Source organism: Grampus griseus, assembly GCF_964374135.1.
Source record: "Grampus griseus genome assembly, chromosome: 16".
Taxonomy (NCBI): domain Eukaryota; kingdom Metazoa; phylum Chordata; class Mammalia; order Artiodactyla; family Delphinidae; genus Grampus; species Grampus griseus.
The window spans coordinates 52,913,281-52,930,067 of NC_139010.1; the positions used below are offsets into that span (position 1 = coordinate 52,913,281).

The 16,787-nt window shown below is 36.9% G+C and overlaps 1 protein-coding gene across 7 annotated transcripts in view; it reads left to right on the top strand.

Moving 5' to 3' along the window:
• The window catches only part of EXOC6 (exocyst complex component 6), a gene marked incomplete at its 5' end in the record, with an annotated part of 209,091 nt that overhangs the window by 115,511 nt on the left and 76,793 nt on the right, over positions 1-16,787 (top strand). For all 7 annotated transcript variants that reach the window (XM_082674090.1, XM_082674094.1, XM_082674096.1 and 4 more), the window contains one exon: positions 16,381-16,560. In XM_082674090.1, coding sequence (XP_082530216.1) covers positions 16,381-16,560 — 180 coding nt within the window. The remainder of the gene's footprint in view (positions 1-16,380; positions 16,561-16,787) is intronic.

Here is a 16,787-nt window from a genome sequence, read left to right on the forward strand (position 1 = left end):
AACAATTCTTAATGTGCATGTGCCTGACAATGGATGGTCAAAATATGTGAAGCCAAAACTGATAGAATTTCAAGGAGAAATGGATGGATCCACTGTTACAGTTAGAGACTTCAACACGACTCTTACCAGAAATGGTCAGATCCAGCAGACAGAAGATCGGTAAGAACATAGTTGAACTCAACAACACCATCAATCAACTGGATATGATCAACATTTATAGACTACTTATCCAGCAACAGCAGAACATGCATTCTTCTCAAGCTCACATGCAAACTTCACCAAGATAAACCACATTTTGGGGCATGAAACACACCTTAACACATTTTAAAGAATAGAAATCATACAGTGTCTGCTGTAAGACCACAATGGAGTTAAACAAGATATCAATAACAGAAAGATAACTGGAAAATTCCAAATACTTGGAGATTAAACAACATACTTCTAAATAACATGTGGGTCAAGAAAGAAAAGCATAAAAACGAATATTATGAACAACTCTGTGCTCGCAAATTTGACAAACTAGATGAAATGAACAAACTCCTTGAAAGACACAATATGCCAAAACTCACACAAGAAGAAATAGACAACCTGAATAGGCCTGTATCAATTAAAGAAATTGAATCAATAATTAATAACCTTCTGAAACAAAGCACCAGGCCCAGATGGGTTTACTGATGAATTCTACCAAATATTTAAGGAAGAAATTACACCAATTATCTACAATATCTTTCGTATAGAAGCAGAGAGAATACTTCTCAATTCATTCTCTGAGGCCAGCATTACCCTAACACCAAAACCAAACAAAGACATTATAAGAAAAGAAAACTACAGACCAATATCTGACATGAATATAGATGCAAAAATCCTTAGCAAAATATTATCAGATTGAATCTAACAATTTATAAAAGGAATTCTACATCATGACCATGTGGGATTTATCCTACTATGCGAAGCTTGTTCATCATTCAAAAATCAGTTAATATATTCCATCACATCAGCAAACTAAAGAAGAAAAATCACATGGTTATATCAATAAATACAGAAAAAGCATTTGATAAAATTCAACCCCCATTCTTGATAAAGACTATCAGTAAACTTGTAATAGAGGAGAACTTCCTCAACTTGATAAAGAATATCTGCAAAAAACCTACAGTTAGCATCATACTTAATGGTGAGAAACTTGAAGCTTTCCCACTAACGTTAGGAACTAGGCAAGAATGTTCCCTTTCACCACTCCTTTTCAACATCATACAGGAAGTTCTAGCTAATGCAATAAGAAAAAGAAATAAAAGATATACTGATTGGGAAGGGAGAAGTAAAACCATTTTTCTTTGCAAATGATATAACTGTTTATGTAGAAACTCTGAAAGGATTTTTTAGAAAACCTTCTGAAACTAATTAGCAACTATAACAAAGTTTCAAGGCACAAGGTTAAAGTATGAAAGTTAATAGCTTTCCTATTTATCAGTGCGTTAAGTGGCTCAAGCTGCCATAAAAAACAAACAAACAAAAAGCCATAGACTATGTGGCTTAAACAAGAAAAATTTATTTTCTAACAGTTCTAGAGGCTGGAAGTCAGAGATTAAGGTACCAGCACAGTAGGTACTGGCTTACGGATGGCCACCTTATCACTGTGTCCTCATATATGGTAGACAGCAAAAGAGCTCTGATGGCTCCTCCTTTTCTTATAAGGGTGCTAATCCCATCACGAGGGGCCCGTTCCTCATGACCTCCTCTAAACCTAATTATCCAAAGTCCCCATCTCCAAATACCATCACACTGGGGGTTAGGGCTTCAACATATGAATTTTGGAGGCACATAATTCAGTCCATAACATTCTTCCCTGATCCCCAAAATTCATGTCCTTGCATCCAAAATACACTGATTTCATCCCAAGAGCCCCCAAAGTCTTAACTTGTTCCAGCGTTAACTCTAAGTTCTTACGTCCAAAATCTTATCTAAATGTCATTTAAATCATATATGGGTAAAACTCCAGATATGATTCATTCTAAGGCAAAATTCCTCTCCAGTTGTGAACCTGTGAAACCAGACAAGTCATGTGCTTCTAAGATATAACTGTGGGACAGGCATAGGATAGAAGTTCCATTCCAATAGGGAGAAAGAGAAAATAAGGAAAGGGGTGACAGGTCCCAAGCAAGTCCAAAACTTAGTACGGTGAATTTCATTAGATCATAAGGCTCAAGACTAATCCTCTTTGGTTTAGTATTCTGCTTTCTAGCCTTGCTGAGGTGGGGGTTGTGCCTCTGCAACTCTGCCTGGAGGGAGCCCACCCACAAGGCTCTGGGTGGCTGCCTTCTGACCTGTTGAATCTGAGGCAGTGGCCCCCCTTTCTGAACCAAGGAGGCAGCTCTGATGATCTCTGAATTACCTTAGGGGTTATTATTCACTTGTCTTGAAGAATAGCACATTGTTGTTGCTATTAGCTCTGTGGTCCTGTCCTGTAACATCTAAGAAGTTCAGTAGCCTCCCTTCATTTTCAAATTGGCAGTTTCTGCTCATGTAGTCCCATAATTTCTTATTTATGTATGTATGTATGTATGTATTTATTTTTGTCTGTGTTGGGTCTTCGTTGCTGTGCATGGGCTTTCTCTAGTTGCCGCAAGTGGGGGCTACTCTTCGTTGCGGTGCGCGGGCTTCTCATTGCAGTGACTTCTCTTGTTGTGGAGCACAGGCTCTAGGCGCGCAGGCTCCAGTAATTGTGGCACGCGGGCTCAGTAGTTGTGGCTCATGGGCCCTAGAACGCAGGCTCAGTAGTTGCAGCACATGGGTTTAGTTGCTTCGCGGCATGTGGGGTCTTCCCAGACCAGAGATCGAACCCCTGTCCCCTGCATTGGCAGGCGGATTCTTAACCACTGCACCACCAGGGAAGTCCCCCATAATCTCTTTACCAAGTGATAGTTTAGCTTTACCCTTGGAGTTCTCTTGCTAACCTGATTTCTCAATTTTTGCAATATGGACAAGATGAGAATTTTCCACATCTTTAAGTTCTAATTCCTTTTTGCTTAACAATTTTTTATTCAATTCATTTCTCTCTTTTCTCATTTTACTATAAGCAGTCAGTATGAACCAAGCTGCTCTTTCAATACTTTGCTTAGAAATCTCCTCAGCTAAATATCCAATTTCATTGCTCACAAGTCTGTCTTCCACGAAACACTAAAACATGAACATAATTTAGACACTCTGTATGATACTGTAATGGTTGATATATGTCTTGATACATTTGTCCAAACCCATAGAATATACAGCACCAAGAGTGAACCTTAATTTAAACGATGGCCTTTGAATAATAATGATATTTCAGTGTAGGTTCATTTATGGTAACAAATATACCTCACTGGGGGGCATTTGACAGTGGCAGTGTGGGGTCAGGAGGTATATGGGAAATCACTGTACCTTTCTCTCAATTTTGCTATGCACCTAAAACTGCTCTAAAAACTAAATTATATTTAAATTGAAAAAAGTGAACTCACCCATGTAGTTATGAAATCAAGAAATAAAACATTAGATAAGTAGTATTGTAGAAGCCTTCCTCATCCCTCTTCCCAGTTATTATCTCTGCCTTTCAGTACTGACTCTTAATAGTACTGATTAGTTTTGTCTGTTTGGGGCACTATTTATATGGAATCATATATAGTGCATCTTTTTGTGTATCTCACTTCTTTCACTCAATGTGATATTTTGGAATATTTCATTTGTGTTGCTGCATGTGGCTGTAGTTTATTTTCAATTCAGTGTAGTATTCCATTATAAAATTTACTACAATTTATTTTCAGCTACTCAGAGACTTGTTTTTGCTTTCTTCTTGATTATTGACTGCAAATGTGACCTCTGAATAACTGAGGTGTTATTGTATGAATAAAATAAAATTCTTATTTATTTAATTTTTAGTGGTAAATATATAAATTCATAAACTGATATAATCATACTTTTAAAACTAGTAAGGTATTAGGAAGTTTAAAAATTTCTCATTTAAGTTATAACTGTTACATTATTTTACATATAAAGTTGATTTATTTCTGCTTTGCTATAACACTTGCAATATTATTTCTTGACTGATTAATTACATTTCAACTTCTGATTACTCATGTGCTTTGTACATAGTCTTGTGTTATTGGTGGAGTGTTCCTTTGTACAACTTCGTGTTTTATTTATGCAACTTGGTTGTCATTTTTAAAAGGTATGTGACATTTATTTCTTTTGTCACTCATTACCACCAGCTTCTCCTTATCTTCCCCCCATTAGAGAGGGCTGCATAAAGCAGTTTCATGCTTGCAGCTGATTTAATACATTTGAATGACATAAAGTCCTAAAAGATATATCAGAAAAAAGCAAAAAGCCAAAGCTTAAATATTTATTGAATAAATAATTAGTTTAATTATACAGAAAAGTAAAAAATGGGGATGCTACTTCACCAAAAATATAAAAGCTAACAGAAAAAAAAAAGTATTTTTCAGCTCTGTAAGCAAAAGAGGAAGATCACAAAATTTATGGACCCCATTGATACGTGAATATGCTCAGCTTTCTGTTTTTCTGTAATTTATCATCAGTAGTCAGTTGCTTACAGCAAATGCCTCTTATAAAGGTGTGGAAAGCAGAAACAGAATAGGGAAGAAAATGGTTGAGGATACTTTAAAAAGATGTTTATATCAGATGATGTGCAAACCTGATCACAAACAACCTAGATTACCTAAGAAGTGGCAGATGCTACTCCAAAGCCCCTAGACATTCTTAAAAACTTTTGAGATACAGAAGTCCCTGAAAACTGGAAAGGTAAATATGTAGCACTTGCCTTTTTAAAAGAAAAAGGAGGTAATTTGGTAATTTGAGAATTAGAAAATGATTCAATTTATAATGATTTACAACAGTCCCAGATAATCCAGAAGCTGGATTTTTAATTAGTGTAGACTCTGATTCTAGTTCAAAACATATATTGCCCTTTTTGGCCTATTGTTAGAAGTGGAGTAGCTTAGTAAGTGGCTCTGTGGTAGACTTAGGTTTTTCTAGAACCTACTTTGGTAAGGAGCAAGAAATGAAATACTTTGTCCTGGGACTTCCCTGGTGGCACAGTGGTAAAGAATCCATCTACCCATGCCAATGCATGGGTTCAATCCCTGCTCCAGGAAGATCCCACATGCCACGGAGCAACTAAGCCCGTGCACCACAACTAAGCCTGCGCTCTAGAGCCCATGAGCCACAACTACTGAGGCCATGTGCCACAACTACAGAGTCCACATGCCGCAACTACTGAAGCCCGCGTGCCTAGAGCCCGTGCTCCGCATCAAGAGAAGCCACCACGATGAGAAGCCCACTCACTGCAACAAAGAGTAGCCCCCACTCGCCACAGCTAGAGAAAGCCCATGCATAGCAATGAAGACGCAACACAGCCAAAAAAAAAAAAAAAAAAAAATACTTTGTCCTATCTAAAGTGAGGCTTTGATTGTGTCCCAAAGGACATTTTTAAAAATACATTTATTTATTTAGTTTCAGCTTCAGGAGTTGTGCATTGGCAGGCGGATTCTTAACCACTGCGTCACCAGGGAAGTCCCCCAAAGGACCTTTTTCTGGGACAAATCAATAATTGCTTGGAACTTTTCATCTAAACTGATAGTTTTGGACTGGGAGGATATATTAAATCATATTTATAGAGCAAAAATCTATTTCTATTGTACTGTGCTAGTTGCTGAGGAAGGGTTGTGGAATGGTTCTTGACCACTAGGATTTAATCTAAAAGGGCAGATAACTACAAAGAAATAACCACAGTGTATAACAAATAGAAAAATGTGGTCCTGTAGACGTGTTTGATTTGGTTTTATAGCATTTGGAATCTCACCTTTAGATTAGATTTATGCTCCATAGTCATCCTGCCTGCCACAGTCACCTTGCCAGTCACACTCATTTATGTTTCCCTGCCTGGACCCTGAAGGCATTTGGGGATTGCATCAATTTGGAGCATGAGTAGGGTTGCAATCAGCAGAGATGAGGAAAGGGAAGAACTGGTATAAACCCGTTCTTGGAAGCTAGAAAGCTCAAGATCAGAAAGTTCAGAGATCCTGAACGTAAAATGCAATGACCCAGCAGAAGGGATATAAAATCATATTTATTTATTTTGTGTTAATAAGCATGCATATTTTGTTTAAAAATCATGTTTGGTTTACATGTGTTTTGAATGTTTCTTCTGGGGGAAAATAAAATTCTTTCTCGACAGTTGGTATCAGTTTCCTGAAATTCTGTCTTCAGCTTCTTTTTCTCTCATCTGAGCCGTAGCTTTCTGTGTGCTACTTTAGCTTTTATTATCTTTTTTTTTTTTTAATATTTATTTATTTGGCTGCTTCGGGTCTTAATTGTGGTACTCGGGATCTTCAGTCTTCGTTACAGCATGTGGAATCTTTTTAGTTGCGGCATGCAGGATCTAATTCCCTGACCAGGGATCAAGCTCGGGCCCCCTGCATAGGGAGCACAGAGTCTTAGCCACTGGACACCAGGGAAGTCCCAGCTTTTATTATCTAACTCTAGTTATCTTAAGAAGAGTTTTGGATTTGCCCCATGGAAATTGTTTAGGTGTAATTAAATGTAACTCCTACAGTAATCTGTATCTCTAATGGAACAGTTAGTATACTATTTGTGACCTGTTGACTTTAGAGCTATGAGATTATGCATCCCTGATTTATACTACATGTTGACTATGTTCTTTTATGAAGAAATATCTTTTAGGGACTTCCCTGGCAGTCCAGTGGTTAAGACTCCGTACTTCCACTGCAGGGGGCATGGGTTTGATTCCCAGTGTGGAACTAAGATCCCTCATGCCCCGTGGCATGGCCAAAAAAAAAAAATCAAAGAGTTTTCTAGAACTTTATGAAAACTTCAGTTCTTATAATTAATATAAACTTTCTTTCACTTTTTACATTTGACCTCTTAGTTCATTGTGGAGCAGATCTTGAGCTTTGTTTAATCCAGAGTGTTATTGGTCAAGAGGTAATATATGATTTGCATGTATATAAGGCAACCAAGCATATCCTAAAACCTACAACTTTTATTTTTGAATCACAGTAATATTGTATAATGAAAAAACCTAGTGATAAGTAGCCATTTCATTAAATTAAGTTGAAGCATAAGGAAGCAAATCATTTTTCTTTTTCAATTGATTTAGGTGCCAAATATAAGACTACAACAACTTTCCTTAATTGTCACACTGATATCTAAAATATGTAAATAAAAAAAATCGTAATTTTTAAAATTGGCTCCTCTTTCTGCCTGTCTGACTTTTTATGGTGGTACCACCATTTTTCTTGCTTCCTTTCCTGGAAAATCTGGAGTTATCTTAGATGTATTTCTTTTTAACTGCTCCTGTCATATCCCTTCCCGCATCATAACTGATTACTAGGTTTCTATGTTTAGTCTTATCTACTTTTTTTCCCTCTGTCTATAGTATCACTAGTGACGTTGACTAACGAGTTGGATGCTATATGCTACTAACATTTAGAAATTTCCAGATCAATAGCATAGGTTATCAAAGCATCACTTCTTGAATTAAGAGCAGGAAGAAATTAGCTAGGGAGGACACCTTCATTTTGACTATTCCAACTTCATCTCCTGCTTAGATTTTTAAGGCTCAGAAAAATGTCATAGAAGTGTTCCCCTTGCTCCAAATGAGTAATATTAAATGTAACCTTTCTTCTTCTAGAATGTTCAATAAAATGTTTTAAGCCACTTGTATTAATCAAGGAAACTAAAAGAAAATTGACAAGAACTGATAGAAAACCCAACTCGAACCGTCTTAAACAATCGAGGGAAATTATTAGCCACTATGACTGGAAAGTCCAAGAATAGGTCAGATTCCATGTAAGGCAGAGCCAGCTACTCAGGAAATGTCACCAAGGACCCAGAGTCCTTTTATCTTTGAACTCCACTTTATGCAGTTTTGGCCTCATCTTCAGACTGTACATGGTGGGGCAGCAGCTATAGGCTTTCTCCTCTGGTAGTAAAATGGCTGCGAGGTCACAGTTCCAAACCTTATATCCTCATGCACTATCATCTAAAAGAGTGTGTCCCTCTACTAGCTGCTAAGGAACTACCTGTGGGTAAGAGGATGACCATGGTTAGTTGACTTAAACTCATCAGGATCCATCCTTGGCACTAGATCAGTCCTATCCAGACCAAATAGAGCTGTGAATGGGAGCAGAGTGATTTTTCCAAAATGCATCTGGGGACTTTTCCAAGAAGGGGGAATGGATGATAGACAGTAAATCATAGATGTTTACTAAAATACTCAGTGATATTACTACTTATCTTTTATTCAGAACACACATGCTTATTGGTCTGTGAGGTCTAGCATGGAGTTTGTGCATATGTCTGTTTAAAAAAGTTTTTAGGGTGATTCTGTTGCACACCTGTGGTTAAGAACCACTGATAGGGCTTCCCTGGTGACGCAGTGGTTGAGAGTCCGCCTGCCGATGCAGGGGACATGGGTTCGTGCCCCGGTCTGGGAGGATCCCACATGCCGCGGAGCGACTGGGCCCGTGAGCCATGGCCGCTGAGCCTGCGCGTCCGGAGCCTGTGCTCCGCAACGGGAGAGGCCACAACAGTGAGAGGCCCGCATACCGAAAAAAAAAAAAGAAAAAAAAGAACCTCTGATAGCATGGTATCACTTACTTCTTGTACATTGAAATAAAAAATAGTTCTCAAGTTATGTGGTGTACATTTCTGTCTCCAGAGGGCACTGTTTCTTTAACAAGCAAATGAGGAATTTAATTGCTTTGTTTATAAGCTGAACCTTTTGAAATTTAATTTAGGAGTTAGTTGATATGTTCTTGACATTCTGGTCAGGTCATAAGGATTGAAGAGTATTTCAGTTTCACCTGTAGTATAACTACCCAGGAAGTCCAAACTAATTTTCTTAACAGCCTCTGAATAACAATTAATGATCTCTTTTAGAAATATCTTACCAAATAATTCAGTGTATCCTTGTATATAAATACAGGAAAAGTTACAATGAAATCTTTTTCTGTGTTTCTTTCCTTGCTCCTATTTCTTTAAAAATAAAATGTAGTGAGTCAGGTCATGCACCTGTTTTGTAATGATTATATTTGTCTGGTTTATAAAATAAGCGGAATCCTTAGTCCTTAGCAAAGTCCTTTCAGGTGTTAACTTTAAAACATGTTTCTGGACTTCCCTGGTGGCGCAGTGGTTAAGAGTCCGCCTGCCAATGCAGAGGACACAGGTTTGATCCCTGGTCTGGGAAGATCGCACATGCAACTAACCCCATGCACCACAACTACTGAAGCCCATGCTCTTTAGGGCCCGCATGCCACAACTACTGAAGCCCGCGAGGCTAGAGCCCGTACTATGCAACAAGAGAAGCCACTGCAATGAGAAGCCCGTGCACCGCAACTAGAGTAGCCCCCGCTCACCACAACTAGAGAAAGCCTGCACAGAGCAACGAAGACCCAGTGCAGCCAAAAAAAAAAAAAGAAAAGAAAAAAAAAAGAAACACGTTTCTGCCTAGAACTGCTGTCCGAAATTTTTCTTTCACACAGCACAGCCACTGACTGCCTTAGATTTCTTTTTTATTATAGCCTGTTGAAAGTATTAATAAGCTTCTAAAAATAAAAAATACTCCTCTCCCAAACTTCATTTAAATTTATCTTAATCTGGATAGTATATGGGAAAAGTGGAACCTGTTCTTGATGTCACCTCAGAAAAGTAGATCAATCAGCAGATTTCTAAATAGTAACAGCAAAACGTAATAAATAAATTTTGAGTTTTTTTCTGTTTATTTTTGCTTAGTTCTTTTTTTAGAAAATTAGTGGGTTTTGAATCACTTTATCCAGAAAGCATATAATGACTTTATTTGACTATAATGTGAATAGTTTCATCATCATCACTTTTATAATTTTTCTTCCTTCAGATAAATACAGCATTTGTTTTCTTTCATGACTTCAAATTTTCTAGATTTTTGGACCCTCTCTCCATCTCAGATTTTGGTTAATATTTTAATTGTCCCATATTGCTTTTTAAAAAATCTAGGAAAATGCGAAATAACATCTTCTTTATTTTAATGAAATTCTGTAGAGTAAAAAGGGAAATTAAGTATACTATTGATTTTAAAGGTAGATTTAAATTAGGATTTTAAAAGAATAGCCATTTAAAAAAAAAAATCTAGAATTTCACCAAGTTGTTTAGCTCTGTGAGTTTGGAGGAAAGGGGTCCCTTGATACTGGTTTTAAAAATTTTGTTAAAAAAAAAAAAAAAAAAAAATTTTGTTAGGTATCTTGTTCCCTTTTTGCCTATGTTAGAGGCATCCCAGAAAAGCAAGAGAAATCATATGTAGCAGTCTGAGTGCAGCAGATAGGAAATGTAGTAGAAGATGGGAGCAGTGAGACTTCAGATTTTCTTTGCCTGGTGATAGAAGGGAAGTGGGTTGAGCATTATGGGATGCTTATACAGTTCTGAGCTTTAAGCCTCCCTTATCCAGCTGCCTTCTAGAATTGCAGAGATTCAGTAAAGGTAGTGAGACATGAAACAGAGGGGGCTGATGATGAACACTGGGGCAAAATGCAAAGTGGTAATAATAAACACTTTTATATTGCTTTGAGAAATTGACATATAGGTGGTATCATTAATGTGTATAATGGTTTAGTTCTGTAGCCATAAGCATTTGCCATCTTGGGTACCTGCCCCTAATGCTGTTCAGCAGGCTAAAGAGAGATATATATTATTGCCATGACTAATTGCTGCACATTAAACATGACCCCCTTTCCATCTCACCACTGTTTCATGTTTTAAAAAATTATTCTGTGAATGTTTAATGCCCAATTTTTTTCTCCCTTACATGCAAATAACTACAATTAAGTTAAGCTAATTGGGCAATTTGAAAGGCTTGAGATTATACTAATTGTCTCAGTACAGTTCACTTAAGAACTGTAAACATTTATTGAGCATTACTAAGTACCCAACACTAGTAGGTGCAAGGAAACTAACTTTTTTTGAGCACCTACTAGGTACCAAGTACTGTTAGGTATTTTACATTAATGGTAGAAACTTGTGTAATGCTCAGAACAGCTCTCTGAGTGATGATGATGCTCTTTTCATAGATGAAAAACTAGGATTTACAAAAGTTAAGTAATTTGCTCAAGATGTAAAGATAAGTGAAATAGTGGCCATCGAACCTCTGCTTATTTTCTCAAACCCCTGGCCCGTATTTTTTATAGATAATTTTTCCATTATTCATTATTAGCAAGATGGTGATTTCTTTTAATGACTACAAATTTCTTGACACTTCTATCCTTAAGAAGTGGGGATCTATGTCCCCTCCCCTGGAATCTGGGCAGGCTTGTGACTGCTTTAACCAGTAGATGACAGGGAAAACAATGTTGTGAGACTCTGAGGCTAGGACATAAAAGGCAATGTTGTTTCCACCTTAATGCATGGAACACACATGCTTGGAGGCCTGAGCTGCCATGTAAAAAGTCCAGGTACCCTGTAGCCACCATGCTGTGGGGAAGCCAAGCCTTATGGAGAGTCTGCCTATCCAGACACGTGAGTGAAGAAACCTCCAGGTGATTCTAATCACCCGCTGTTGAGTCTCATTCTCAGCCTTCAAGTCATCCCAGTTGAGGTCCTGGATAGAGTGGAATGAAGTCATCCTTACTGTTCCCTGTCTGCATTCCTAACCCATGGAATCTGTGAGCATAATAAAATGCTTGTTATGTTAAGTCACTAAGATTTGGGGGGTAGTTTGTTACTCAACAATAGTAACTGGAACAGCAAGTGACATAAACCTTTCCAGCCCGCATGATCTCTCCTTTTTCACTACATGTTTACTACACATGTAGTCATTACTAATTTGTTAATATTTATTCATCATGTGATTATTTCATTTGAGGTACTTTTCTATCCCAACTAGGTTATAAACTTCTTTGAGGCAGGAGTGATTAAAAAAATTTTTTTAAAAAGTACTCATCAACTGTCTACTCTGTTGCAAGCACTGTTCTAGGTGCTGAGGATTAATCAGTGAACAGAAACAGATGCAAACTTTCTGCCTTAATGGAGCTTACATTTTAGTGGGTGTTTTGTACCTACATTACCTAAGAGTATCAAATTTATAGTGGCTGATACAGTGTTATTGATAAACTCTAATGTTAAACTCCTCAATCTTAAGATTTTTCTGAGTAGAGTTGCATTGCATTAGAAATTTTAACAGCTTAAGTTGCTGTAGTTAATTTTATTTTGAGTCAAAACTCATTTAGCTACTGTCATATTTAATAATTATTAAAATTTCAGTTAATAACATTACCTTATCTTAAATTCCTGTTTATTTAAAACAATGTTTTCCTTTATAGTTGAGAAGAGACACTGTTGAAAGCTTTTGTTATCGTGTCAAATTTGTGTTAGACCTCTGAGTAGGGAGAACAGAAAAATCTTTCTTGGAATTCCTGTTTCAATCCTACTGTGTAGGCAAGCATGCAAATGGAAAGATGCCTACCAGTAGTTAGTTTTCTTCAACTCAACGTGAGTAGTAAGTGGTTAGACATTGTGAAAATTAGAGAGGGAGCCAAAAAAGCATTGAAATGCGAAAATGGTACGTTTTGATTGTCCATGTTTACCTTCTCTTACAGTGTTCTTTTTTTGAAAATTTCTTAAGGCACACAAACCAAGATACCAAAGTAAGAGTTCCTGATTATATTTTTAAAAGTTACAACTCAAATGACATCCCTTCTACAAAGCTTTTTATCAAATAAGAAGTAATTATTTCCTCCTTTGTTTACTCAGCATGCTTTGTTTTAAACCTCTAATGTAGCACTAATCATGTTTTGTAATATTGTATCTCTTCCTGGATTGTGAGATCCTTGAGGGTGGGAGATATCTTTGTACTGCTGTTGTACTGCTGGGAGATATCTTTGTACTGCTGTTATTCATAGACATGATATAAATGATATATTAGGTTAAGTTGTATGCAGATATATTATGGGACTGATAATGGTGAGTGATACTTAGGTCTCTTCTTAGTCAAGATATGAATCTAAATAAATAATAGTTGTTTTTTTTTTCTTTTTGGCCGTGATGTGTGGCTTGCAGGATCTTAGTTCCCCGACCAGGGATTGAACCTGTGCCCTCGGCAGTGAAAGTTCAGAGTCCCAACCACTCGACTGCCAGGGAATTCCCAATAAGTATTAGTTTTGCCAGAAATATCACATTGCCACCACCACTGCCCCCAACCACCATCAAATTAAATCTCGCTCTCAGCTCTACTAGCCAGAGTGGCAAGTTGTCCACCCTCCTTAAGGTGATAAAAGGAATTCCAGGGCCTTTTACAGTCTAAAAAAAAACTGAGAGAAAGGCAGAGATTGTTCTAGTTTTAACTTTCAAAATGCTTTTTGTCCAAGTCTGTGTGATCCTTTAAAAGAGAAGCATAGGCGTGAAGATCTTTTGCCTTGGTGCCAAAAGACACAATGCCTAATCTTCAGTCCCCCAACATCCCTCATGCTGTTCTGTCAGAGTGCCGCTGTCTAAGTGAGAACCCACAACTCTTATTTCTTCTTCTAGCTTCTTAAGTTGGAAGTTTAGGTTATTGATGTGAGATCTTTCTTCATTTATAATATAGGCATGTATAGCTATAAATTTCTCTCTAAGCACCTCTTTCATTGTATCCTGTACGTTTTGATAGTGTGCTTTTATTTTTGTTTATCGCGATGTTTTTTGTTTGTTTGTTTTCTTGGCCTCACTGTGCGGCATGTGGAACTTCCCCAACCACATCGAATCTGAGCCCACTGCAGTGGAAGCGCTGAGTCTTAACCACTGGACCACCAGGGAAGTCCCTCAAAGTAGTTTTTTATTTTGATCATGATTTCTTCTTTGACCCATTAGTTATTTATTTGAGTCTCTTGTTTAACTTCCATGTATTTGTGAATTTTCCAGCACCTTCTGTTATTAATTTCTAATTCCATTCCGTTGTGGTCAGAGAGCATACTTTGTATGATTTCAGTACTTTAAAAGTTTGTTTTATGACCTAACGTATGCTCTGTTCTGGATAGTGTCCTACGTTCACTTGAGAATAATGCATGGTCTGCTAATGTTGAGTTGAATGTTCAGTAGATGTCTGTTAGGTCTAGTTGGTTGATATTGTTGATCTAATCTTCTTTGTCTTCTGCCTACTCAGATTTGCTGTTGAACCCCTGTAATGACTTTTTCATTTCATTTATTGTATTTTTCAACTGCAGAAATTTTATTAGGTTCTTCTTTTTTAAAAGTAATTTCTGTCTCTTAATTTATAGTCAATTTTGTGAGGTATTGTTCTCATATTTTCCTTTAGTTCTTTGGTTATTTTAAATAGCTGATTTTAAACCTTTGTCTTATAGACCAGTGTCTCATAGTTTCTTGTTTCTTTGTGTAACTTGTAAATTTTGTTGAAAACTGGACATTTAAAATAATGGAACATGGATGGACCTAGAGATTGACATACTAAGTGAAGTAAGTCAGAGAAAGACAAATATATGATTTCGCTTATATGTGGAATCTAAAAAAAAGGTACAAATGAACTTATTTGCAAAACAGAAGTAGAGTCACAGATGTAGAAAACAAACATGATTAGCAGGGGATGGGGGGGGCAGGGATAAATTGGGAGATTGGGATTGAGATATACACACTACTAATAGTAAAATAGATAACTGGTAAGAACCTACTGTATAGCACAGGAGACTCTACTTAATACTCTGTAATGGCCTATATGGGAAAAGAATCTTAAAAAAGAGTGAATATATGTATATGTATAACTGATTCACTTTGCTGTACACCTGAAACTAACACAACGTTGTAAATCAACTATACTCCAATAATATTTTTAAATAAATTAATTAATTAAATAATGTAATGTGGCAATTCTGGAAGTCAGATTCTCTTCTCTCCTCAAAGTTTGTTGTTTCTTCTTGGTGGTTGGTTGGTTGTTTCATGACTTCTCTGAATTAATTCTGTAAAGTCTGTATTTTTTGTTGTGTGTGGCCACTTAAGTCTCTGCTTGGTTAGCTTAGTGGCCAGCTAATGATTGGACATAGATTTCCTTAAAAACCTGGAACCAATCAGTCTCCCAGTCTTTGCTAAGGGACTCTCTGTGTGTATTGGGGCATGCCTTCAGCAATCAGGCATTTGACAACTCTGCATTAGCCTTCACTTCCTGCTTGCCCAGAGCTTCGGGGTCAGCTGTAAATGAGAGCTTAGAGCTTTCTCAGGTCTTTCCTGAGCAGGTGAACAGCCCTACGCATGTACATAGTCTTCTAGGTTCCCAGGAATATGTCAGAGCTTTTCAAAGCCATCTATGGACATCTCATTCCCCAGTTTTTCCTTTTAAGCTTTTTGGTTAGCTTATTGTATACCCTAGCTATTATCTACCACCTGAGGTATCTGTGATGTTCAACAATTGCCTATAATTGTTTTTAACAAATGCCCCCAAGAAAAAGGCTTTCTGCTCTGGACAATCACCAGTTTAGGTCATATAAAGACATCTCTGCAAGTGATGTCTTCCAGGGAACCACCAGATAGGTCAAATAATGATAATTTTCTGGGAATGTGGCTTTGAAGGAACTCCAGTCCATTCTGCCCCACTTTGTTCACTGACAGGCTGCTGGTTTGCACCACAATTGTGGGATGTTGATTTTCAAGGATACTGTGGAGCTGGACCCGGGCAAGGAGAGTGGAAATGGGGCACATCAAAACATCACAAAGCTTGTTTCCTTACCAAGATTCAGAAATTTTTCATGAATAATGCTGCTTGAATTGCTACAAGTTTTGAATTAATTTCCAGACTTCTAGAAAAATTGATTTTTGACAACTTTTGCTAGTTTTCTTGATGCTTTTATGGATCAGAAAATGTTTGTATATCCTTACTCTGCTATTTTTGCATCACTCCCTTTGTTTCTTTTCTCCTCCTTTGAGAAGTTAACTATTTTACGGGCAGCGGTGGGGGTGGGGGGCTATTTGACTCAAAACACCAGTAAGTTTCATTTCTTCTCTGATGGTCCAACTTAATTTCCCTCAGTGAGTCAACAGATGGGAGTGGTCTTCTGCATTCTTGACAACTTCCGTTTTCCATTTCTTAGAGCTGTGAGAACAATTCAGAATTGATAACTAATAAGTTCTACTACCAGAAAAAGACAAAAAAGGTGATAGTAAGTTTGGAAAAAAAGTGATATCTACTCAAATAAATAGAGTACTTCCAGCCAAAAATCCAACAGTTTTCTTGGACTTTGAATAAATATTTAAAATGTTAGACCAAAGAAAAATAAAAAACAAAATTTAGAATTTTAAGAAAACTTGTTTTATTAACTGCTTCTATAACTGTTTCTTACTTTTTATGTTGTCTCCTGTCAGGATGCCCGACATGCAGCAGAAGGAGAAATATATACCAAACTTAATCAGAAAATTGATGAATTTGTTCAGCTTGCTGATTATGACTGGACAATGTCTGAGCCAGATGGAAGAGCTAGTGGTTACTTAATGGATCTTATTAATTTTTTGAGAAGCATCTTTCAAGTGTTTACTCATTTGCCCGTAAGTATAAAAAAATTTCAAAAAATTGTTATAATTTTGCTTTCTGAAGTATATTTTAGAATTCAATTTTAGTTGGAGGCTTACTTGTTTAAACCAACTTCCTAGCTTGAATATTTCTTTTCTATTTTTATAAATCAATTTGTGAAGAATCTTAGCCATTTTTTACTGAGTAAAAATTGATATATAACATTTATATAAATTTCAGATGTATAACATTATAAATCAAT